This window comes from Abramis brama (assembly GCF_963993115.1).
Source record: "Abramis brama genome assembly, chromosome: 3".
Classification (NCBI taxonomy): domain Eukaryota; kingdom Metazoa; phylum Chordata; class Actinopteri; order Cypriniformes; family Leuciscidae; genus Abramis; species Abramis brama.
The window spans coordinates 15,614,486-15,640,487 of NC_139965.1; the positions used below are offsets into that span (position 1 = coordinate 15,614,486).

General features: G+C 36.3%; 2 protein-coding genes across 2 annotated transcripts; both read left to right on the forward strand.

Annotated features, from left to right (window-relative positions):
• Positions 1-83: 83 nt before the first annotated feature.
• On the forward strand, positions 84-19,848 carry coro1b (coronin, actin binding protein, 1B). The gene is made up of 11 exons (XM_084107782.1): positions 84-501; positions 4,858-5,063; positions 5,209-5,331; positions 6,568-6,697; positions 8,448-8,629; positions 9,608-9,727; positions 10,617-10,721; positions 12,130-12,275; positions 15,064-15,121; positions 15,967-16,275; positions 18,421-19,848. Exons 2-11 carry the CDS (start codon positions 4,860-4,862, stop codon positions 18,541-18,543), a joined length of 1,500 nt encoding a protein of 499 aa, XP_083963908.1. The 5' UTR covers positions 84-501; positions 4,858-4,859; the 3' UTR covers positions 18,544-19,848.
• Positions 19,849-20,802: 954 nt separating this feature from the next.
• On the forward strand, positions 20,803-24,558 carry LOC311078695 (uncharacterized protein). Its single transcript, XM_084107673.1, has 2 exons — positions 20,803-20,896; positions 23,187-24,558. Exon 2 carries the CDS (start codon positions 23,189-23,191, stop codon positions 23,819-23,821), a length of 633 nt encoding a protein of 210 aa, XP_083963799.1. The 5' UTR covers positions 20,803-20,896; positions 23,187-23,188; the 3' UTR covers positions 23,822-24,558.
• The last annotated feature ends 1,444 nt before the right edge of the window (positions 24,559-26,002 follow it).

Genomic DNA, 26,002 nt, shown 5'->3' on the forward strand with positions numbered 1-26,002 from the left:
AAATAAATGGTCACAAAGCGCTCAGAAGGGACTTTTATTACGTCAAAAAGGCGTATCGACGTCCATTTTGTTGACTGCTCACCATGGCGAGCTTCACACATCGCTGCTTTTAATTCTAAGCACATTCGCTAAGGAATTTACCACCCATCATCTTTTCTCCTTCACCGGTGTCGACGCTCTTCCTTATTTATTTTAACTTCCTGAACTGTACAGTTTTCTTTCAGCTTTGTATATCTTTTGAAAACACACAATTGTGCATTTATTTCCCTGATAATATGGATTAATTTGTCGATGCCTGCTCAAATTGACTGGATATATCTGTTCCACCTGACCATGCAGAATATCCAGGCGATAACACACTCAAAGGATTAGTGTAGTTTATATAGATCATTGCATTTATATAGATCATATTTTTATATCCGGAATCGCGTTATTAATTTCGGCAGGTTTTTCTAAGAAAGGGAAGAAAATAAAGAAGAAGAAGGAACCCCCCTAACAGAGGTACGTACGAATGAAACTAGTTCATATGCTTTTTATGTTATTGGTGCATTTTTGCGGTTGTGGCTTCTCATCCGCATTCATGCGTTCACGACCCATTTACTTGTAACCGGTACAGACCCATATTTATGTATATATGTGGTGTGTGGTGAGGTTTAAAAAAAAAAAAAAAGGAAGGAAAGAAAGTCCTCATATTTTTAGGCCTAGCTATATCAAATGTAAATTTATGTCCCTAGCTTTTACAATTAATTTTCCTGGTTAAATAAACATGATATAAAAAAAGACACCAATTCTATTTTGTATTTTACACTATGTAATGTTCTATTTATTAAAAACAAGTATAAATTTAATCAAGTTCGTGTTTTTACGCATTTTTACATTTATTCCAAAACAATAACGCAGTAACAATTTAAACGATATTATTTGTGAACTAATACTCAGCTTTTCTTTTTAATAGTCAACTTATTTTCAGCAGTCATCAAGCTTGTAAACACTGGTCACAGAAACGAAGATGTACCTTTATCTTCACCAAGCTGATTGCTCACTAAAAAAACCGCAGTCATAATTTTTTCAGGCCATTTCAACTTGGATTTTGACTTGATATAAAGCGTTGATATCTAAAAGTGTCTGAGTTGTTTACTTCCTTTTTAATTATTATTCCCATTCCCATTAATGTCTTCATTCAGGCCAATTCGAGAACGCGCACGAAAACAAGAGGCGGGATTTATCGCGTGAACCAATCATATTTAATCATAACTTGATGGAGGCGTTGCCTCCTCTCACGTGACTTTCCCCTCATTCATTTTCAATAACCAATAACCCCCCACTAAACCCACCGCACACATTAAAGTGTGTGTTTTAAGTCAATGGGCTCAGGGGAGGAAAGAGACAGTTACTTTACAAAAAACGAGTGACTTTTACACTTTTTAATCTCACATTTTGTAATATCGATTATTTTCTCATCCAGTTTTTTTTTTATGAGACACTGCCAAGTCAAAAAGGGCAAAATATTTAGTGTTTTTTTTATTTTATTTTAACCATCAATCACTGGAAGGAAAATTAGCAAGAATTGTACAAATACTGTAGATAAAGTATCGTAGCATGAATAGCCTTCCCCTTTGTTTTCTGTTAATGTTTAAGCCTTGTGGGTAAACTTGCTTTTCTTCCTGCTTTTAACAGGAAGAAGTTTTCCACTCAAATATTAATGGCTTCAAACAGTTTATAAGTTGTTGAAAAATGTCTCCCAGTTCGTTTGAGTTTAATGTGAGACCAAATATTCACTATAGGGTTAAAATCTGGACTCTGACCAGGCCAAAACCACGAGCCTGACGGACTTCTCCTTAAGCCACTTCTTGCTTGTGTTTGCAGTTTGGGCAGAAGTATTGTTTTGTTAAAAAATAACATCTGATCACTCCTTTTTAGATAACTTTTCATTTGTGGGAAGCAAGCCATTCTGCAATATTCTCTTATACTCCAGTCCAAAGCATTACATGATTTAGATTAAGACGAAAATAGTGTAAAGTCATTAACCTGTATAAAGAAAATTGCAGAATTTGCAGTGGATGCAGAATATTGGGAAAAGATGCACAGGAATGTCCCATGAAAACTCGTTCCTGGAAAGCAACCTTTAGACCACAGTTCACTTGTCAGAGCTTTAGGATTTACAAAGTTGTAAGCCATTTATAGTGAGATGTTTACGGGTAGTTTTACCGTTTGGTATCAATGTCTCTATTGATTCTAGTTTGATCACATTAAAGACAAAAAGTGTTTAGGGAGGGTTCATTTATTCAAATATATAGTCACTCATTATATTATATCTCATTAGAATGTGAATGTGTAATAGACCTTATTCAGAGCAGCGCCATAACAGGTATGAAAGCGAAGCTGTGAGGGATAAACTTACTGTTTTCAATGGCAACCTCTGTAAAAAGCTGTCTAAAGCTCCTAGATCACTTATGATTTTCCATACTCATGTTGTCTGGATTGTTTTGTCCACTGAAATGTCTTGGAAAGATATTATTGCAGTGTTTCATCAGCAGAACAATCCAAAAACACATTATATAACAGTACAACCCACTGAAGAGATGTATGTCTATCCCTCACCGCCTCGCTTTCATTCCTGTTATAAATCAAAGATGGCGCTGCTGTGAATAAAGTCTATGGAAGGTAAGCAAACATCAGACCTTAAATGTTGATGGTTTGTGGTTTGTGACTTTAGCTGTGTCGTGTTCAGTCTCAGACACGCGAGAGCTGCAGGCGTATAGAGTTGCACTAGACAAGAGGAGCTCTCACTTTTACCTCAATACTTAAGCCTATCTGACCTAATAACCTAGTGCTCAATAGAACATAAAAAGCAGAAATCATATTTTACGTGATAGATCATATTAATTGGTGACAATTTTGAGATTACGGCCAAATACAGACCGGGGTATTTATGTTTATGCATATTTATTGTAGTTGATATTGCTGTGTTACCTTTGCTGTTACATGAATTTTATGATTTTTCCTAATATGTTTACTATTTAAATCTGGTTTAAAAGCCTCTTAAGGCTAGTGTGACAACATGCCCCACTACTGACATCTGTTCCTTGAGGTTCACTTATAATGTTAGTACAAAACAACAAATGTACAGTATGTGAGGAAATATGATTATTTTCAACCCTGGCTAACGTCACGATCCGGGTGCGCAATTAAAATAAACCATCGACCATCCTTGCCACTGTCGCCCCTGGCTTGCTTAGTTGGGGACACTTAATATTATTGATCTGACTGTACTGACGCTGCTGTATGAGAACTGAACTGAGGTGGAAGATGACATTGTTTTTTGATGAAATGAACTAATTTAATAATTGATGATCTTTACAATGGAACTGAATCAACACTGAACTGACTTCAGCTGAACAACAGTCGAAATGCATCATTTTCCTGTTTATCACTGTAAAGCTGCTCTGAAACAATCTGTATTGTATAAAGCGCTGTATAAATGAAGGTGTCGATGTCTTGGTCTGGAGGTGGTCATATGCCGGGCCTTAGCTAGAGGATTCGGGGCCCCCTGAATTTTTTTTTATGACATTTGAAATTTGAAATTGACAAGAATGCAGTCAAATTTAAAAAATAAAAATAATTTATTGTCTTATTTTTTAATAAAGATAATATGGAACTGGTACTATATTATTAAATTAAGCTAATGTATTCATCCAAGTGCAGTGTGTTGTATTCGTGTTTTCTTGATGTAATAAATACTTCATTAGCCGGCAGGTCAGGTGCATAATGCAATGCGTCGTGCCTCGTGTCAATTTTTTAACTCTATTTACAATGGTGTAAAAAGACAGGAATTTTGACCACGTAATTATTCGGTCGATTGTGGTGCGCACCGATAATGAAGAGTGACAGGACCGGCAGGCTGTAGACGGCAGTTTTCTTATTCCCAACGAAATAACAATACAAGTTGTCTTTAAGAACGTCTTCATCGACTGGGATACAACAACTCTCCTGGCCTCCCTCTCCTTCTGTTCATGGCGTTTCTGGTTCCCTGATTTATGTTTTCTTTTCCCCGTCATTTTTCAGTCAGTTACTCTCCTGCTCTTCCACCAACTTAATCGTTAACTTCAGGCATGCCGCCTCAACTCTGATTGGTTCTGTTCACGAGCTGGTGTGGGACTTACAATTTTATTGGGTCCATCTGATGTTTGTCACTGGCTGAACAATTAATAAATACTTTAGATTGGACTAAACCATTTTTAGGGAGGTAATAGAAGCAGATATTTGGAAAAAAATATTTAACCAAATTGCATGTTTTTGTGGTTTTCATTTAAATCTCAGGCATACAACTAATATAAATATTATAATTATAACTGCTGGATTTTCTGGGGCCCCTATAATTGTCACCACCTTTCACCCCACTAGCGACGGCCCTGGTCATATGCAAATGTATTTGCCAGTGTGACATCACAGATTCTGCAATATCAAAACAAGCCATTTTCGGAGCTTGATTAAATAAATGCTTTGTTTATGATAAGGAGGAAGTTTAAAGCTCTTCTGAAACTTTCAGGATGTTTTAATGGTACAAAGACCTCTAATGTCAAAAGATCAAGGCAAATTTGATTTCTCATGTCTAAATTTGAAGTTGAATTACTTAACCTATTGATGTGATTGCAATATTTGCATATTGAATTGTGATCAGTCTTTTTTCATGCATTTATTTTTCTTACCAAATTGCAGTTGGTCTTTTGCTTTCATTTTTACTTATTTTAACATGCTTTATTTGTGCTTCATGTCATTTTCATAAAATACTATTCCATGATTGGTTTAATCATTAATGACATCTACTAACTGTGTTCTCCACTCTCCTGCCCGCAGTCATGTCCTTCAGGAGGGGTGTTGTCAGGCAGAGTAAGTTCAGGCATGTGTTCGCACAGGCTTGGAAGGCTGAGCATTGCCTTGATGATGTCAGAGTGTCACGCGTGACGTGGGACGGTCCGCTCTGTGCTGCCAATCCGAAGTTCATTGCTGTCGTCATCGAGGCTGGAGGTGGCGGAGCCTTTCTTGTGTTCCCGCTCGCCAAGGTTGGCATGCACTCTCTCTGCGATACGTGAAAACAATGAGGATTTACAGTTGGTGTTTGAGATATTTACAGTTGTCTGCATAATCAAACCAACATTTCCATAAAAGTGGTTGAGCTCACATTGTTTTTACATCTCTAACCTCTAGAGCGGTAGAGTGGACCAGAACACCCCGACTGTGTGTGGACACGCCGCTCCAGTGCTGGATGTGCAGTGGTGCCCACATGATGACAACGTTATCGCCAGCGCCTCAGAGGACTGCACTGTCAAGGTTAGGTTTACTCCCTTCAGCAAAGCCCACCTCATTTATGAATGGTGAATAAGGTGTCTTTATGAATATTCATTGCATTATTAAGACGTGAAGATTCACATGGTACATATTGTCATTTTTGTTGTTTGGTACGTTTTTCAATATTTATCTAATTCTTTTTCAATCATTTCAATATGACTTAAAATTGTGTTTTTGAACCAAACAGTTTGTAAAAATCTATGTAAAAAAATATTGTACACATTTTCCCATATAATATACATCTATTACCAATCAAAAGTTTGGAATATTTTTGTTTTGTTTTGTTTTTGAAAACAGTCTGCAACATTATTATTATTATTATTATTATTATTATTATAAAATATTATTATAATTTAAAATAACTGTTTTTCTTTTAATTGAATACATTTTAAAATGTAATCCATTCCTGTGATGCAAAGCTGAATTTTCAGCATCATTACTCCAGTCTTCAGTGTCACATGATCCTTCAGAAATCATTTTAATATGCTGATTTGCTGCTCAATTTTTAACAGTGGTTCTTCTCATTATTATCAATGTTGAAATGTTTTTGCTGCTTAATATTTTTGTGGAAATCGTGATTTTTTTTTCGCGATATTTTTATGTAATATTATGTAATATACTTATATATAATATATTATATTTATACTATTCCATTATTCCAGTTTTCAAGGTCACAGGGCCATTGTAATATGCTGATTTGGATTTCAATTTAATTTCAATTTAATTTAATTAATAAAAAGTTCAAAGGAACAGCATATATTTGAAATAGAAATCTTTTGTGACAATATAAATATCTTTTTGATAAATTCATTGTGTAATTTCTGAATAAATTTATTAATTTCTCTCTTTTTTTTTTTAAATCTCACTTACCCCAAACTTTTGAATGGTTTGTGTATCACAAATTTTCACAAAAATATTGAGCAGCACAACTGTTTTCAACATAGATAATAATAAGAAATGACAAAGAAGACTTTTTCTATTTTGTCAAAGAATCCAGATTTTTTTTTTTAAATCACGGTTTCTACAAACATATTAAACACCACATCTGTATTTGTTTCACTTGGATAATAATAGTAAATGTTTCTTGAGCAGCAAATCAGCGTATTAGAATGATTTCTGAAGGATCATGTGACAGAGAAGAACTTTACTTTACTTTTACACAGAAGATACGTTTTCTTGTATCTCTAAAGAGAGAGATACTGTGTTTGTGCACAACAGGTATGGCAGATTCCTGACGGAGGTCTTACGTCTCCCATGTCTGAAGCTGCTGTGACCCTCGAGGGCCACAGTAAAAGAGTGGGCATCCTAGCCTGGCACCCTTCGGCCCTCAATATCCTGTTGACTGCAGGTAAGCACTTCCTTTGTCTATATATACTTTGCGGCTCTCGGTACTTGGATTAAGTCTGTTCTGGCACACTCTATTTCTGGAGTGTGCTCTAATTGTGGTGTCTTAAACCTGCTTTATATCTTTTCTCATGCCCTAATTTTGGATGTTGGAGTTTGTTGATGGTTTTGTGCACCTTCAAAACACTGAAAAGACAATAGAGCTGTCGATAATGAATTGCATGATAGGCTGATTCTGTAATTAAGTGAATCTCAATTAATTGCATATATCAATATTTGTTGAGAAAAGCCACCAAATGAAGATAATTGAAGACATTACACTCTTGAGGCTGACAAATGAATATGCATGACAAAAAGTGGTTTTAGAAGTCAATATATTGTTTTATTTCCATATAGTTAAGAACACTTGTATAACACTTGTACAGATGTAACATATATAAAGCTAAACCACTTCATGCACAGTTTGATTTAAAGGTTTGTGCACAACCAGACAAAGAAAGGCAGCTTTGGGTTTGATTTGCATTAGCTTGTAAATATCTGAGATGCAAATCTTAGCTCTTAAACTGGTAAACTGGTTTTTTTTGCTGATCTTTTGTCCATCTTTGATCGGTAACACTTTATTTTGATGGTCCACTGTAGACATTGCACTAACTATAAGTAACTTTGCAACTACATTTCAACTAACAATTATTAGAGTATTAGTGGACTGTCTGCTTAATATCTGCTAACACTTTATTTTGATGCTCCCAATACAGACATTCTACTGAAAATAAGCATGTCAACTTATTCTACCTGAACCCTAACCCAACAGTCTACTAATACTCTAATGAGAGTTAGTTGGCATGTCTCAGTCTGTACCAATTTCGGGACCAGAGCAAGAACTGCTGAATTAGGTACTTTAATAAATTTTGCCCGCTGTCAATCATCACAGTTTCCGGTTCAATGGCACATTTAAATATGGGTGTCATTCCAGAAACCTTTCCGTGTACTGAGCGGCATGAAAAACTACACTTGTATTGAGATTGTGAATGGGTAATAAACAGAAAGCAAGAGAAGAGCCTCCCTTTATAATCACTAAATCTATCAATCTCTAAAGTTCAAGCTCACTGAATTCTGCACGCTCGTGAAAATTCTCATTATAAAAAAAAAAAAAGCTTTCTTGATTGTAAGGCAAGGCAAGGCGAGGCAAGTTTATTTATATAGCACATTTCATACACAGTGGCAATTCAAAGTGCTTTACATAGAAGAAATTAAAATAATAAAAAGAAAGAAGTAGAGTGAATCTCCTGTTTATATTGTATTTACACTTTGTTGGTTATAATGAAAGGATTCAGGAGCATGCGGCGAACGTTGAACAAAACAAAACCTCATGCGTTTTCAGCGGACTCTGACTAACTTAGTGAATAGCACCTCTGATTGGCCACTGCATTCACACGCTCAACAGATATGATTGTGACTCATTACAATGCTCAACACTGGTAAAAACACGCTGTAAATAGAAACCTCTGACGCTCAGAGAGCGCTCAAACAAACATGAACAAGAGCATTTGAAAGCAGCATCTATCAGCGGGGGTACCGAATATACCCAGAACTACCGATTCATGGTTTACCGACCCGAACCGTACTGTACTGTACCGTACCGCTCAGTGGAAACGAGCCATTAGTAGTACCGGTACTTTTGACAGCCTTAGCATGTCTAAAGTGGACCATCGAAATAAAGTGTAACCCTTTGATCTTGTGTGCCCATGTTCTAGGATGTGATAATGTCCTCTGTGTGTGGGACGTGGGCACCGGGGAGATGGTGTACCAGCTGAGTGACGCCCACCCTGACCTGATATACAGCGTGAGCTGGAACCGAGAGGGCAGCGTCCTGTGCACCACCTGTAAAGACAAAGCCTTGCGAGTCATCGATCCCCGGCGGGGAACTGTCCTGAAGGTCAGCCTGTTCATTCCTGCATCCTTACATTTCTGCATCAGGGTTTGTAAAGCAATGTAACAGACAGATTCAAAAGTTTGGGTTCGGTATGATTGTTTTGGAAAGAAATCTCTTATTCTCACTAGGGTTGCATTTATTTGATCAAAAATACAGTAAAAATAGTAATATTGTGAAATATTATTATTATTATTATTATTATTATTATGTTTTCAATTTTAATATGTAATTTATTGCTGTGATGCAAAGCTGAATTTTCAGCATCATTACTCCAGTCTTCAGTGTCACATGATCCTTCAGAAATTATTGTCATATGCTTATTTGCAGTTCAAAACAACAGCATTTATTTTAAATATAAATCTTTTGTAACATTATAAATGTGTTTAGTCACTTTGGATCAATTTAATGCATCCTTTCTGAATAAAATGATTAATGTCTTTCAAAAACAATGTTACTGACAACGGTAGTCTAGATACAGGAGATTTCAGTGTGATAGTTAGAATATTCCTAATAGGCCGAGATGATACAGGTGTTCAATATAAACATGGGCATTAAGTGCACCTGAGGACTAATAGAATTATTCGAACAATGTTTATTAAGCTTTATTCTTTCAACGCTTGCTATTGCTAGCCTCTCAGAAATTTCCTACCCTACCTTTAATAATGTGAAAATAACATTCATATTCATTGGAAGTGTCACATGTGACTGCAGTTCTGTTTGAGATACGACCGACTTGTTGGTGATGTTGAATTATGAATAGAATATTATTGAATTAACACTTTATAAATCAATAATTGAATAAATAACTTTATAAATCAATAATGAAACAAATTTTTTGGTTGCCTCTAAACATGAAAAGTCTCCAGTTAGCTTAGACTTTGCCCTGAAGCTGTCCTTCATTAGGAATGTGTCAGTGTTTTCAGATCCGTGTTTTTGCACAGACATGTGATTTTTCTTGTCGTTTGACGATGTCACACTCAGGTGCGGGAGAAGGCTCATGAGGGCACCAGGCCAATGAGGGCCGTCTTTCTGACCGATGGGAAAATCCTGACAACCGGCTTCAGTCGCATGAGTGAGAGACAGCTTGCCCTCTGGGACCCAGTAAGAGCAATTTTTTTTTTTAGAGGAAAATCACTGGTTCATTGGTCAGCAAGAACGTTTTATCCTGTCAGTGTTTTATTAGCTGACTTTAGCTAGCTTCTTTGCACGAAGAACAACATAGTGACGAAACGCGTTTGTCCGTTTAGAGCTACTATAGAAACATGCCAGCGCATTTCAATGTAAGGGGACCCGCGGTGTGTGTAGATAGAAACTGCTCGTTCTAAGGTAATAAAAACATTACGGTTCATTAAGTAATGTCTGTATACACCACTGAAAACATTTCTGTCAACAGATCCTCCTAAATATTACACAGTGCACCTTTAAGATTATTTTATAATGAAATTAATACTTTCATTGGTAAGGATGCATTAAATGTCTTTACTGTCACTTTACTGTCAAAATTGAAGCAGTAAAGCAAAAAAAAAAAATCCTTTTCCAAAAAAAAATCCCCCAAAAAAGTCACCGGCATGCAATCAATTTTGCGGACTAGTCCGCAAAGGAGCCATCTGTTGTATCCTTCATGGCCCGAGAAACGAAGGATGCATTTGGAGGAGCCTTCGAATCGGGACAGTCTTCGTCGTGCCGCGGTGATGCAATCAGCTTTTGAAAGCGGCCTTCGAAGGGTGCAGCCTCTGAATTGGGACTCAGCTACAGTCTTAACTTAGCGGCTACTGTATGTTTATGCAACTGGCCCCAGGACCCAGCATCAATAATCAGACACTCACTAAATATTTTAGTTGGCATGAAATCATCTATATAATCAATCAATCAACCAATCAATCAGATGAGCTTACTTACTTCTATCAGATGTTGCCTGTCTGGTTCAGTTATTGATATGTTTTGGTAATGATATGTTTTTTTGATAACCTGTTCTGTCTGTGCATTTCAGAGAGATCTCTCTGAGCCAATGGTTACACAGGAAATGGACACCAGTAATGGAGTTCTGCTTCCATTCTATGACCCAGACACCAACATGGTTTACTTGTGCGGGAAGGTAAGATTACCCAGCTTTCACTGCTGCACGACAGGTTTCACTAGCTGCTCTAACTAGGCCGGGTTGTCAAAAGTAGCGACTTCGGTACCAGTTCGGCACTGAAATTTTTCAAATGTGACGCTTTGAGCGCTGTTGAGCGCTGTTGAGCAGAATCATAAACACCTCTGATTGCCTATTGTACTCACGCGCTCATCGGATCTGTCTGTGATTGGCTACAGTGATCAACGCACGGGAGCGTTTGAGAGCACATGGAAGTGTTTTGAAAGCAGGAGTGTTTGAAAGCACAAGCAGGCGTATATCAGCGCCAGCGGACCGGTCCGCCGATAGACACCTGCTTTCAAACGCTTCCGTGTGGGTTTTTTTTTTTTCTTTTTTTAATGCCACAAGAACATGAGGTATTACATATTCACAATATCACATTAACTGCCAGGAAATGAGAAAAAAAAAAGAAAACGCCCCGTGTGTATCTGTGTAACTTGTAAGCGCTTGCTGAAGAGCGTCATTAATGTATATTTACAACATGTTTTTGAAGCGCTGATCATTGTAGCCAATCACAGACATATCTGATGAGCGCGCGAGTACAATGGCCATTCCAGAGTGTTCACGATTCCGCTCAACAGCGCTCAAAGCGTCATATTTTTAACATTTCAGTATCGACTTGGTACCGAAGTCGGTACTTTTGACAACACTAGCTCTAACAGACATATTATCTGTGCTGTTTACAGTAAATGTGTCCAATCACTGACTCGGGTAGTTTTCCTTACATACTGTAAACATATTATAAAATAAGCAACGTTTTAAAAGTTTGGAGTCTGTAAGGTAATTTTTTGTGTGTTTTTTTAAATAAAAATCTCAGGGGCTTATTTGATCTATATTTTAATATATTTTCAAATGTAATTTATTCCTGTGATAAAAGCTGAATTTTCAGCATCATTACTCCAGTCTTCAGTGTCACATGATCCTTCAGAAATCATTTAAATACGCTGATTTGCTGCTCAAGAAACATTTACTATTATTATCAGAGTGAAATGAAAACAGCTGGTGTTGAATATGTTTGTAGAAACTGTGATGCCGTTTTTCAGGATTGTTTGATAAATAGAAAATGTATTTTAATGTATAGAGCATTTTTGTAACACTGTAAAAGTCCTGTAAAAGTTAATGCACAAAAGTATTCATTTCTTTCAGAAAAACAAAATCTAGGTAGTGTCGAGTCTGTAAGCACATGTAAATTAAGTGGTGGTAAATGGCACAATGATGGTATTAGATGTTAATACCTTGGTGCTTTGATGCATACCATAGATCGTGTGTCTCAGAGGCCCATGTAATAAAAGTAGAATTGGTAATTGCTGAAATCCAATGAAGTCAATGAGCTCTAGTTCAGCTGTCTGTGACCGTCTCTCTTTCGCAGGGTGATTGTACCATTCGCTACTTTGAGGTGACGGATGAGTCACCGTTTGTTCATTTCCTGAGTCTGTACAGCAGTAAGGAGCCGCAGAGAGGTGCTGGTTTCCTAAGCAAACGAGGAGTAGATGTCAACAAGTGTGAAATAGCAAGGTATGAACTGAACTACGGTGTGACTTTAAGACGGTGTCATTCTTCGACGTCCTGATTCTTTCTATTTAATAATGTCTTGATGAATCCCTGAGAACTTTGAGTGGCAAGTCCAACTTCAGTGTTTTGATGGTGCCGAAGTTGTTTGACTGGTTATTTGTCCAGGATGTTTGACTTAGAATTTTTAAAAATGTTTTCTTACCCTCATGTGATTCCATTCTTTCTTCCATGGAACACAGAAAAAAATGTGAAAAATATTCACACGGCAACATAAAAAAAAAAAGAGGGTTGATAAGAATTTAAGTATTTGAATCTCTTGGGCACACCAAGACTGCATTTAATTGATCAAAAATACAGTACAAAACATTGATACTGTGAAACTGTTACAATTTAAAATAACAGTTTTAATGTAATTTATATATATATATATATATATATATATATATATATATCGTCGCTGTCTGGCGGAATCCTCGTATCTCCAAAACCATTATTTTTCAGGAAATTAAAAAAACTGCATATTTTTTTAATTATTAAACATTATATCGTTAAAGTTGGTATTATAACTTATATTGCTATCATATACTGTTGTATACCAACATTAACACAACATTTCCCCAAAATCATGTTTAATCGGAGATACGAGATTTATGACTTGGGAGCAGGGAGATACGAGGTTACGCTGTCATTGATTAGAATGGTACGGACACAGACGTCGCTGCTGCCAGCAGTGTTCATCAAAGTCTGCGGTCACGATGAGCCTTTTGACAAGAGATAAGGCTTTAAGAGATATTTATATCTAATGATTGTGGTTACATACATCTTCCTAAACTCTATTTTAAAGGTTTAAGAGCTATATGTGAAGCAGAACAAAAAACGATGAGGTAACTAGGCTGTCTAATAGGCGGAAATTTGCCTAATCTGCACGCAAATTTACCGTGGCTCACAGGCTTCCTTCTGCACCAAAGCATTACAGCAATCAATTTTTAACAAAACAAGCCTACTCAAATGTATCTAACCTAACTATTTTCACTCGTTATTGTCTAAAAAAACAGACAGAGTTATGCAACGATAGGCTTACTGGCGCCAGTAACGTTAGACAGACCCTTTTTCTCCCATAAATAAAACCTGCTACTTGGGGTATTTTACATGCACAGTGCCAACTTCGAGTCAGTAAAATAATAATAAAAACAATAATTTAATGCTGGTATCCAAAACATTTATTTCAATTCAAGTATTATATTAGATACATTTTAAAACAATGCACACGTATAATAAGCCTAGTAATATTAAGCCTATAATACGTAGACATTTAAAATACATCAATAACTGGTATCATAGTTTTCTTATCGTTGCGACGTTCAATCCTGAGGAGACAAAATGCCGGATTATGCCGCGTAAGCTCCCGCCGCGGAGTGAAGAAGAGGTGGAGTTACGAGGATTCTCAGACAGCTGAAGTGTCCAATGGAGTTACGAGATTTGCTCTCAAGCTATTTTCAACACTTTAGATTGGTTAAAAATTTGTAAAAATAACAGAACCACGTGGGGACTGACCAATAGCATCGATTTGTGAAAAAATATGAAATTGACCAAATTTGGACATACGAGGTTTCCGCCCGACAGCGACGATATGTATGTATGTATATGTATATGTAATATGATTCATTCCTGTGATGATAAAGCTGAATTTTCAACATTATTACTACCAATCTTCAGTGTCACATGATCCTCCAGAATATGCTGATTTGATCCTCAAGAAACATTTATTATTATTATCAGTGTTGAAAACAGTACCGTACCAAAAACAATGTTTTTGTGGAAACCGTGATACATTTTTTTTCCAGGATTCTTTGATGAATAAAAAGTTCAAAAGAACTACATTTATTTTAAATCTTTTGTAACATTATAAAATATGTTAGGGAAAGTTTTTATTTATTTAATTAATGTGTTCAAATATTGAGTTGCTCCCTAAAAAGTAATTGCATTACTTAGTTACTTTTTATGGAAAGTAATGAGCCACGTTACTTTTGAATTACTTTTTCTCACTTGGACTGGGCTTGTTTGTTCTTAATAACAAAAAACAAAAAAACACAAATGTGATGTTTATCTAAAATAATTTTTGCTTATTAGTATGGTTTAATTGGATAATCGAAGGTGAGCAGCATAGACACTGGTTAATAAAGTGAGATTAAATACATAAAGTATATTTGTGTTGTTATAACATATTTTATTATTGCATGTTTGCTTAATATTCTGAGTTTTCATTTCACTGTTTTTACTCATTTTTAAGAAGCTGTACAGTAACTCTGAGTAACAAACTGGAGCAAGTAGGCTATTATTTTAACACTTTACATAACACTTTACAATAAGGTTAATTAGTTAACATTAGTTAATGCATTTACTAACATGAACTAACAACGAGCAATACATTTGTTACAGTATTTATTAATCTTTTTTAATGTTAGTTCATAAAAATCCAGCTGTTCATTGTTTGTTCATGTTAGTTCACAGTGCATTAACTAATGTTAACAAATACAACATTTGATTTTAATAACGTATTAGTAAATGTTGAAATTAATATTAACTATAAGATTAATAAATGCTGAAAACGTATTGTTCATTCTTAATTCATGTTAACTAAGGCAGTTAACTAATGAAACATATTGTAAAGTGTTACCGTATTATTCGCTAAAAATCATTTTCATTTTTGAGCTTTCATTTTGAGTTTATACAGCATCTCTCTCTCCAGCGCTTGCATTTATCTCCATTGTTCTTCATCTTGTTCCATCAGGTTCTATAAACTTCACGAGAGAAAGGTTGAGCCTATATCTATGACTGTGCCACGGAAGGTAGGTTCAGTCTGCATGCATCCATGCGGTCACTTTTGAATCTGTGTTTTCAGTGAGTCAGAAAGGAAAGTTAGTAAGTAACTTTTGGCTACTAATTAGTCATTCCATTTTGTCTACATCTACAAGAGCTTTGAGTTGAACTTTGTTCTGATAGAAGTGTTGAGTTTCTGTTTGAAATGCCTTGAAGGCTTGGAAAGTTTAGTTACAGGAAGTTCTCTGAAAAATACCATATTTGAAATGCTCTCTTGCCTTGTGTGTAGAAAAACAATTGCACAGCGATGCGATGCGTAGGTTTCTCTATCAGCCATATATATACTGCAGTTTGTTTAAAAATATATGTTCAAATGGTGATGATATGCTCATGGGCCATTCCACCAAATGGGTTTCATTTGTTATTGTATATTATTATACTTATTATACTCTTGAAAATAAAACTTAAAAAAAAAAAAATCTGGGTAAAACTCACTTTCTGTCATCATTTTCTCATGCTCATGTCATTCCAAACCTAAACCAATCATAAAAGTTCCAAAGAAGAAGTTATTTTCCCTTTCTTCAGAAGAAAAAGCAACATGAGGGTGAGTAAATCATGACAGAATTTACTTTTTTAGGTGAAATCAATGTGAAAATGAAATAAAACAGGAAACCCATTTGAATTTACCATTCTTATGAATTCTTGGTACTGCCCCCACTGCTGTATTTTTAGAGTCTTAGTGTCTCTGTGAAAGAGGAAGGAAGAAAACCCATGTTCAAGTTCAACTGCCCATTTGCAAACTATTAATTAGCATGTTTATCAGACTGCACCATTTCTCTAAATTAAACTCTTCTTTTCCCCCACCCACTATCAGTCCGACCTGTTTCAAGGGGATCTGTACCCGGATACGGCGGGATTAGAACCCGCTCTATTGGCGGAAGATTGGATAGCAGGACAAGATGCCCCTCCAGTCCTGGTTTCCCTCAGCGGAGGCTACATGGCCCCTCCAACCAAATCCGGCACGCTGCGGGGTCGACCCAAACTGCTCTCTCAGACCAACACTAGTCCCACCAGCACGACTGCGCCAGCAAACCCTATGGCGGTTGAGATGGAGAGCGAGGGTCCGGGCCTCGGGCGAGGAGGAAGGGATGTAGATGGTGGGATAGAGAGGGTAAAGAAAGAGGTGAGTGACAGTTGTGACGAGGTTCACAGAAATGAGGAGACGACAGGGTCGGCTGAGGTGGACTCGTCTCATTATTGTACACTTTTTTTTAGACAAACGAAACGCAGGGTAGCGCAGCGCACGCTTAAATAATAACTCTTTCTTCTTGTTGAGAAAACATAGACACGGTCAGGCTGCTTGTTACGAGTCCACCGGTAGTTTCTCTCTACCTTTGTCTGTCAGCCAGCGGCTTTTATTCTCTCTTGAATGTTTCTGTATGATGCACAGCACAGTCTCCTATCTCTGTGTGTGTGTGTGCTTCTTTGAAAGCAGTGCATTAATATAGAATAGGGGTTAAACTGACTGGAACTACTTGTGCAATTAAATGAACCATATTGAAAGTAAAAAAAGGAAATACGGACGTAGTGTACGTGACGTCACCCGTAGGTTTCTGAAGAGCATTTTTGAAGCCCAAAGTGGGCGGAGCCGGCCGTCGCCATCTTGGCAGCGGTTGATAACCGAAAATGGGCAAAAAGGCGGGATTAGCTGAAGTGACGTGACGCTAACAGACAGCAGACAAATGGCTAGTAGTGACAGCAGCGGCAATCCACCTGTCACTCAAGTGGCCACGCCCTTAATTATGCAGAACTTTAAGGCTTATTATAATTTAAACGGATGAGTTATAAAAAAAGATGCACCCCCTCACAGTTGTCATGAAGGGCAAAATTAGCTATATAGACCAAAAACACTTTTTGCACCAGGCTGTAAACACATTTTTTTCTGCTGTAAAGTTGGGCTTCTTAACATTGGGGGTTTATGGGATTGACTCCATTTTGCAGGCAGTCTCTAGCGGCCAGTCGATGAATTGCAGTTTAAGTCACTTCTGTGTTTGTTTCAAGAGAGAGACAGGCAGGTTGCCTCTTGGTTTGAACGCACACCTTCCAGCTAATCAGAATCGGGTTCTGACACACCATAGAATAAATATATTTATAACAGGGTATGTCAGAATACTCTAATCTGATTGCGTCATTGTATTAATTAGCAAAGAGGGGTTTAGAATTTCAACTCAAAGCGTTATTGTTAGTAGAGAGAGATGCTACACAAACCCAGGTAATACACACACACACACACACACACACACACACACACACACACACACAGACACATTCTTGTACATCTATCTTTATGAGGACATTCATTGACACAATGCAATCTCTAGCCGCTTACCCTAACCTTACCCAACTCTCTCTCTCTCTTTCTCAATAATTAATTTATATAAATAGTATAATTCAATCAGATAAATGTAATCTTACCACTACTTTATCTCTGTGTCTGATTTAAAGCATTCAGTTTCAACGCACCTGTTTAAAGTACCACAATTATGCTATTTTAAAGGTTCCTACTTTTGTTTTGGAGATATCCTATAATAGTTTTACATACATCCAAGGTCAAAAAACTTATTTTCTCATAATATACTTTGCAACATTAGCTCTGCTCTCACAGTGTCTGAAACGGAGATCCAAAGATCCAGTCTCTCTAAACTCCTCCTTTCCAAGAGCCTACTCTGCTCTGATTGGCCAGACTGTTGTGATTGGACTGTTGTGATTGGACTGTTGTGATTGGTCTACTGCTTACAGCGTGAGTCAGAAATTAAACGGCCATTACCATATCTGAACTTCAGCTCCGAATCTTCCTCAGCATTTGATACAAAGAACGGGGGACAATGGCGGATCAATTCGAGCCCAAGTCCTCATCCTTTTGAAGTTCATGCAAAGAGTATTTGCTTTCGCAGCGCAGAAAACAGCGTCTCCTCTACATGTCGACAACACAAACCAAACTTTTCCAATCTCGGCTTCAACTACAGTGTTTGAGGGTCAAAGTAGACGTTATTCACGGGCAGCCAATAACGACCATTGACTGGCATTATGCAAATTTGTTGCTGACGGCTCGTTTCGGCAGTTCAGAATCTATTCTTTCTCTAAGGAGACGATAGCTTTTTTTTTGTCGTGCACTTTAATCTTTAAAACTTTGCAGACCTTTTTACATTCACAAACACCTGTATTTACACACTGCATGGAAAGGTAATATAGGAAAAAATGGATAATAGGGGCACTTTAAAGCCTAAATGTTGATGTCCCATTTTTGTTGTTTTTCTTTCTTGCACAGGAGGACCAACTTTCTGATATTCTGACGGAGGTGCGGGCGTTGCGTGCTCTGGTTCTGGCTCAGGGTCACAGGATCGACGTTCTGGAAAGGCAACTCGCCCGCATTGAGGATGGAGAAGTGTGAAGGAAACTACAAACATGTCACAACACATAGCCTTACCCACATTCAAAAAGCTTCACTGAAGAGTTATGGGAAATGTAGTTCCGTTACTGTGACATAGTAATACAAAGAAATGATTGAGCTTTGAGCTTTATTGGTACACTTTTGGCTATTGATGCACTGATATATAATATCCTAAATGCTGCTCATTTTGTGCTTTTACTAGGGCTGTTATATCAGGTACTTACTGCTAAGTACAGACTCTGAAGTCAGAATTCAGTTGGGTCAATATTTGCATGAACATGCAAACTTTAAATGAAAAGCAGACTTGGTAATATCGTGTAGTGTGCATTTAAGAAAGCATTTATGAACGCTTCTACTTAATGAAAGTAGTTTGAAGCATGAAACCTTCAGGAAATGTATTAATCCAACATGCTGAATTAATTCCTTTCTTCCGCTAAAGTTTGATGGTGCTTATAAACATGCATTGACCAGCACTGTTCTTGGGTTTCTTTCTTCCATTTTATGTCTTAACACTTGTAGCATTTATTTGGGATGTGGTTAGAGTTTCATGTGTGGAAATGTGTGTAGCATGTGATAGAAACTGTACTCGTTGTTGAAGGAATTTGTGAGCTATCGATATAATGAAGAAGAGTGTCAGAAAATACAGATGAAGATCTTCTAGTTGCCCAGGTCACATTTCACCTCGAAATCAAAAGGATAATAAGAAAATAATTTTTTGACATTTTCAACATTTTTTTTCTTTTTTTCTTTTTCCAATTTCCTATTTTTGGGAATTCACTGATTTTACAGTAATCATTTTCCATTTTACACTAAAAGCATACTGTCTGTAAAACATTTTCTTTTACAATTAAATCAGACTAAATTTAAGGCAGCTCATACTAAATATTTTTTTTCATTATGGTAATGCAAAACGTGCTTGACTGTCATGAAAATGCCTATCATTTCTTATTTATTTCCTTTGATTTGGAGAGACCTGGACTTGTTCTCGGCAGGTCCGTTGAGATTCTTGCGAGTCTCTTGATGAATAACTGTGCTTCATTCCTGTTTGATTGAATATGAAAAACACTAGTAGAATGTGACATTGATTTAGAGGTTTAGATGGTGGTGTTTTTGTATTTGTTTTATTTTTTAGTTTGTAATCACGGGCACTACAATCAGGGATGATTGAAACGACTCATCCTCCTCTGTGAATGACTTTATGTAGCTTTATCTGTTGTATATGTTGTAAATGATCTAAGTACCCATTTACTTAAAACTTAAGTGCTAACTTAATCTGTTCTTTTTAATAAATGACATTCACCCTTATCTACTGTGAATCAATTGTTTTTATTATTTATCGCATTACAATCACTTACAGATTGTGCCAGCTGGCCTGTGATTGAGGTCAAAACGAACATTTTTGGCGCTACTTTTAGAAATGAAAGTGAACTAGCTTAGCAGTGCCTAACAGTGATTTCTCCTGTAAACTAGGAAGTATAAGGTTAACCAAGGCGAATTTCAAAACTGAAATGGCATGTGCAGTGACATTAGAAAACTGATTTGAGGAATATCTGACCAGCTTTGGCTAAGAAAGCTTATCTCCTGTTGTGTATTTGAGCCAGATTTTGCCTGCACCTTGATCAGCTGTAAGAACCGAAGGTGTTTTAAAAAATGTGGTCGTTTTGCAGCTTTTTGTGTTGTGTAACGACCACACTCTGCATCGAGCCTTTTGCTGCATTCTCTGCACTGCACAAGCAGTGAAGCGTTCGTGCTTTCATGGTTCATAGCATCTTTAAGCTCGAGCTTTACAACAGGATGTGGTCTCAGAGAGAAGACTTGTGTTTCATCTCACAATCTAGCTGAAGGAAACTGTGTTCCACTGAGCTCTTCCTGTGTGTGGACTCCTTAGACGAGTTATTTTTGCACATGCTTTCATTTGAACATTTTATTTTCACTATAAAATGTTCATATTTTTAATTTCGAGTTTCTAATTAACTATTAATATCATGATGTTAAGCAAGAAAACGAGCCAAATGCATTATTTTTGAATTCTTATGCATATTTCTTTATTACTTTTACCTCAAAACCGCCCACTACAAATCGCTTTAAATTTGTACATCCCATTGTACATCCCATTGTTTAAATCCATTTTTAGAATTGATTCTTGTCATGACCTTATTGCATAAAAACCCGATACTTTTTAATATCTCTCTATCTCTCTCTATCTCTCTCTCTCTCCCCGCCCCGCCCCGCCCCTCCCCTCCCCTCCCCTCCCCGCCCCTCTTTCCTCTTTCCTGCCTATATGGCCAAGACAAATTTGAATTGTCTATTTTATTCTCACATGGGCTATGGGTTTAAGGACAGTTGAGTAAAGGTGAGTTATTTCAATTTACCTTTTTTTTTTTTTTTTGTGGCTTGTGCTGAATTTGATTTGACAATATTTATGAACAGCACTGTATTTTTACATATTTTAACACTGTATACTAGGCTATTTTTAGGCTATGTATCTATATATGATGTATTCCAATGCGATCTGTATTGTAAATAAGAAGTATAGCATATTATGTGCGAGTTTTAGGAAACATGTAATGCAGGTTTGTTTCAAAAGCAACAGTTAATTAGTTAATTTCCCCTTCTTCGAGCATTTGCCATTTCATGTAATTTGGCACATGATTTTTGGCAGGCAGACACATTACACATTCGCCCGTGCCGTACACACCTGCATTAGCACAACTTGTGAATTGCTGTTAAGTGCTATTAAGTGGTTTAAAACTATTTATTTAGACATGTGTGTTAATAACCAGTGTTAGGGTAAGTGTCAAAGAGGTGTACATTCAAAAAAAACCTTTTGCACAGAAATAACGAAAAGCCGAAGTGATTTCCTGCCAACTTTAAAAAAATAATACAAGCATGCTTACTTCCGTGCAACTGCACTTTAGAACAGAGCATGGCGGGAGGATGGAGTTTGTGTGGGCAAAAAAGCCACAGTTTATCACAGTCTATATATGAAACATGTTGAAAGTTGTTGAATATCCAGCTAAAGCTTATGAAGACACTGTGGAGATAGCTATATATTCTTGTGATAATTTTGTTTTTACTTTTATATTGTATTTCTATTTAAGTTTTATTTATTTATTTATTTATTTATATTTAGGCTATTTGAAGAAATTTATTATTTGGAATTTTATAAATGTATTGTTTACACTACCGGTCACAAGATTGGAATAATTAAGATTATTTTATTTTTTTTAATGTTTTTGAAAGAAGTCTCTTATGCTCACCAAAGACTGCATTTATTTGATGCAAAATACAGTAAAAACTGTAATATTGTAAAATATTATTACAATTTAAAATAACTGTTTTCTATTTTAATATATTTTAAAATGCAATTTATTCATGTGATGTCAAAGCTGATTTTTTTTTTGCAGCCTTTACTCCATGATCCTCAATGAGTTATTCGAATATACACTAATTTGGTGCTTAACTATTATCAGTTATTAATGGCGCTTTTAAAAAAAATGTTTTTACTTTGCTTTTTTCGCATAGATGACAACACTGTCAAAACGACCCCGTTCACACGTATCTATGAAAACGACTGAAAACGCTGTATTATTCATGTCAGGCCAGTAGTTAGCGATGTCACTTTGTAAAGAAAAACTACACGCCTATAGACTGAACGTAACATGCATGCACATGACGTCACTGTTTTCACAAATTCGCGCTTTTCTAGTTCACACAGAGACGAGAATAGAATCGTTTTCAAAAACTTGGGGGGTGGGGGAGTGTTATTTGTATGTTTTTATTTCTTCTTTTTTTTCTGCCTGGGGACTGCAGATGTAAATTAGCCTGTGGCTAACTCTGGTACAATGCATCAAATGGAAACATTTATGTTTGAAATTGTACATGGTCCCTAATTAAAATATATATATATATATATATATATATATATATATATATTTTTTTTTTTAATTAAAACTTGCACTTTGAAACTCGTTTTCAAAAGATTGCGTTTTCAGGCCCCCAAAACGCAGTTGTACTGTAAATGAACGGCCCAAACGCATAAAAAGTTTTCCGTTTTTAGTTGAAAATTGTGTCGTGTAAATAGCCCCTTATTACTATTATCATTGTTGTAAACGGCTTTTACTGCTTAATAGGATGTTTGTGTTTTGTTCCATTTTTTTTCAGGAATAGAAAGGGTGAATGTCATTTATTTGAAATGCAAATCGTTTGTAACATTAAAAATGTCTTTAAAGTCACTTTTTGATCAGTTTAATGGTGAAAAAAACCCTATTAATAGCATATATATATATATATATATATATATCCTATATATAATTATTTATTTTTTTATTCGTGAACCCAAACTTGAGGACTGGAGAGATGGCTGCTGATAATTCTGCTTTTCCATCACAGGAATAAATTGTATTTTAAAATATATTCAAATAGAAAACAGATCTTTTAAATTGTAATAATATTTCACAGTATTACTGTTTTTACTGTATTTTTCATCCAATAAATGCAGCCCTGGTGAGTATTTTACCATTGAAAACACTAAAAACTCTTTACTATTCCTAACTTTTGACCTGCAGAGTATATAAATAAATGATACATTTGATTCATTTGTTTCATTAATTCTCCCTGTTCTTTTTTTGCACTCTTTTTAGTCATGGCATCACATACATCAAGTTATGACAGCACTGCAACTGTCCTTATCCTCCTCTTCATATTAATCGTACTTGTTCTGGCACTGGTGTATTTTTACAAAAAACTTAATGGGGACACAAATGGACAGTACACCGTCCAGAACATCATCTTCGCCCCTGGCGGCCTACGGGATCGATTGAGACAAGGAGTTGGGGTTGTGGAAAACAGATTTGGTGTCCACATTTGGCCTCAACCCCGTGAAGACGAGGAGAACATAGGAGATAATGACGCCGAGGAGGGTGGAGGTCATGACAAACAACGCGACAGTTACACAGAGGGAGAACAGCAGGAAAATGATGACGGCGGGGACGATTCTTCGAGTGACTATTCCAGCGTTGACCTGAGGGAGAGGGCTAAGGTGCAGGTGGAGGAAAAGAAAAGTGATAAGAATGAAGCTAAGGAAGAGAAGAAGAAACAGAAGGAGGAGGAAGAGGAGGAGGCAGCAGCAGGAGAGAAGGATGAAAGTGAAGAAGTGAAGAAAGAAGAGAAAGTGGGATTGCTCGTAGATCTAACGCCGTTTTCAGGTAGCGCAATTTGGTCTGAGCCTAATGAGGACAAAGATGGAAATGAGGAAAACGACTTGACTGAGTTATGAAAAGCACAGAAACATGGCGTGCGAATTTAATAGGTGGGAAATCAGGTGACTGGCCCAGGGGGCGGCACAAAAAAAGTGATTAAAAATGTAGAGTCAGTTGAACACTGCAAAGCCTGACATAAAAATCCCATGGAACAGTTTATTGAACCTGAAGGCAATGTTTAAAAACAATTAGAGCAAAATTTGCATGTGTTTTTTTGTTGTTGCTGAGTATCATATTTTATACTCATGTTTTAACAGGATTTTTCTAAAACAATTATGTTTGGATGATCAAGTAAACCTAAATTTCTTCAGTCCAGTGTTCATCTTGAAATATTACCAAAAATATAAAGGTTTTTGTTACGTTTACTTTATAAAAATCAGCAGCAAAAAAACACATGTATGACCTGAATTATTCAAAAAGGCCTTTTAAGCCTTTTAAGATAAAGCATCGATTAGACGAGAGAAGACAATGTTGAATGTGTACTACAGGTTTTCCAGCAAAGTTTTGATCATGTTGATAAGTTAGAGGTCTAAGAAGTTTCCGTATCAAATGTACAGTCAGTTTGAACTTTAAAAGTCAGTAAAACGGTTCCACACCCTTTCTGTAAGTTGTTTGTTCTATTCACTTCCTGCTGTTTGTCTGCCAATGCTGACTCTGTGTGAAAATACATTGTGAAACTTGGTAACATTTTTATGAGATGTATATATTTTTGCAATACAGAATATTTTTCATGTCAATAAAGTGATTGTCTGAATTGTTGAGTATTTTAATATACTGTAGCCACTAGTGTAAATCTCACTAAACCTGCCAAGAACGTGTTTAGAATATATTTAACCCCAAAATAATAAGGAATAATATTTTTTTTTTTAAAGAAAATTAAAGTCGACATGAAAAAGAAGTTGCGATAGTCTTTTCTTCCCTATTGTGATGTATATCCAAGTGAAATGGACAGGACACGAAAAAACATAGGATGGGACTTGATTTTGTCCAAGGGGAATTGATTGGGTGGTTGTGGTTTGCTATTGGTAGATCTCATGTGAGTGACAGGTTTGTCCCGCCCTCGTGCCAGTAAACACGTCATTAGAGAATAGAAGAGATATGAGGGAGGGGAAGTTATTTTAATTAAAGACACATGAATTTAAAAAATATATATATATATATACACAAGGATAAATCATTTATATTAAACACTGCAATATTCCATGAAAATAGGAATTGTCCATTCTGATTTCAGGGTGACTTTAAAGTGTGAATTGTGACATTACAAATGCCATGATGTACCATTAGGGCACCAAACCACCAACCATTTTGAGGTTATACAGTGAAACCACCTCTCTTATCATGGTTGGACATTTTTAGCAAGGGTTCATAGTTTGGGTCAAGATGATAAGGAAATGGTGTAAACTAGATAAAAAAAGTGTGAAAAGACAGCCTGAAATGCCTATAGCCTGAACTTTTTTGAAGTAGTTTTAACAGCTTCAAGTTTGAAGGTTTGTAATATTTTTTAAGTTTTAGTTGAAAAGCTCTAGCAAAGACGGACAGACAGACAGACCAATAGATGGATAGATAGATAGATAGATAGATAGATAGATAGATAGATAGATAGATAGATAGATAGATAGATAGATAGATAGATAGATAGATAGATAGACAAACATACTGATAGATAGATAGATAGACAGACAGACAAACATACCAATAGATAGGTAGACAGACAGACAGATAAATAGACATACAGACAGACAGATAGATAGATAGATAGATAGATAGATAGATAGATAGATAGATAGATAGATAGATAGATAGATAGATAGACAGATAGATAGATAGATAGATAGATAGATAGATAGATAGATAGATAGATAGATAGACAGATAGATAGACAGACAGACAGACAGACAGATAAGAAATGTTAGATAGAATGGAGGTTTAAATGAGTCTCAGTGGCTTAGATATAGTAAGTAACATAGAATGGCAGCGTAGTCTAATGAGCCTCTCCAACTATCAAAATTTTAACTCCTGCAAAGTTTAGTTTCAGGTCTAATTATACATGTCTGAACCAGCTAGTCAACATTTTTCGGCTTAACTCGCTGGAACCGGGTTTGAACAAAACCACAGAAGAATACAGAACTTAATTGATTGAAACAAATACCGCTTACATACACATTTCGGTAGGGAAGTTTACACTTTTACAACCA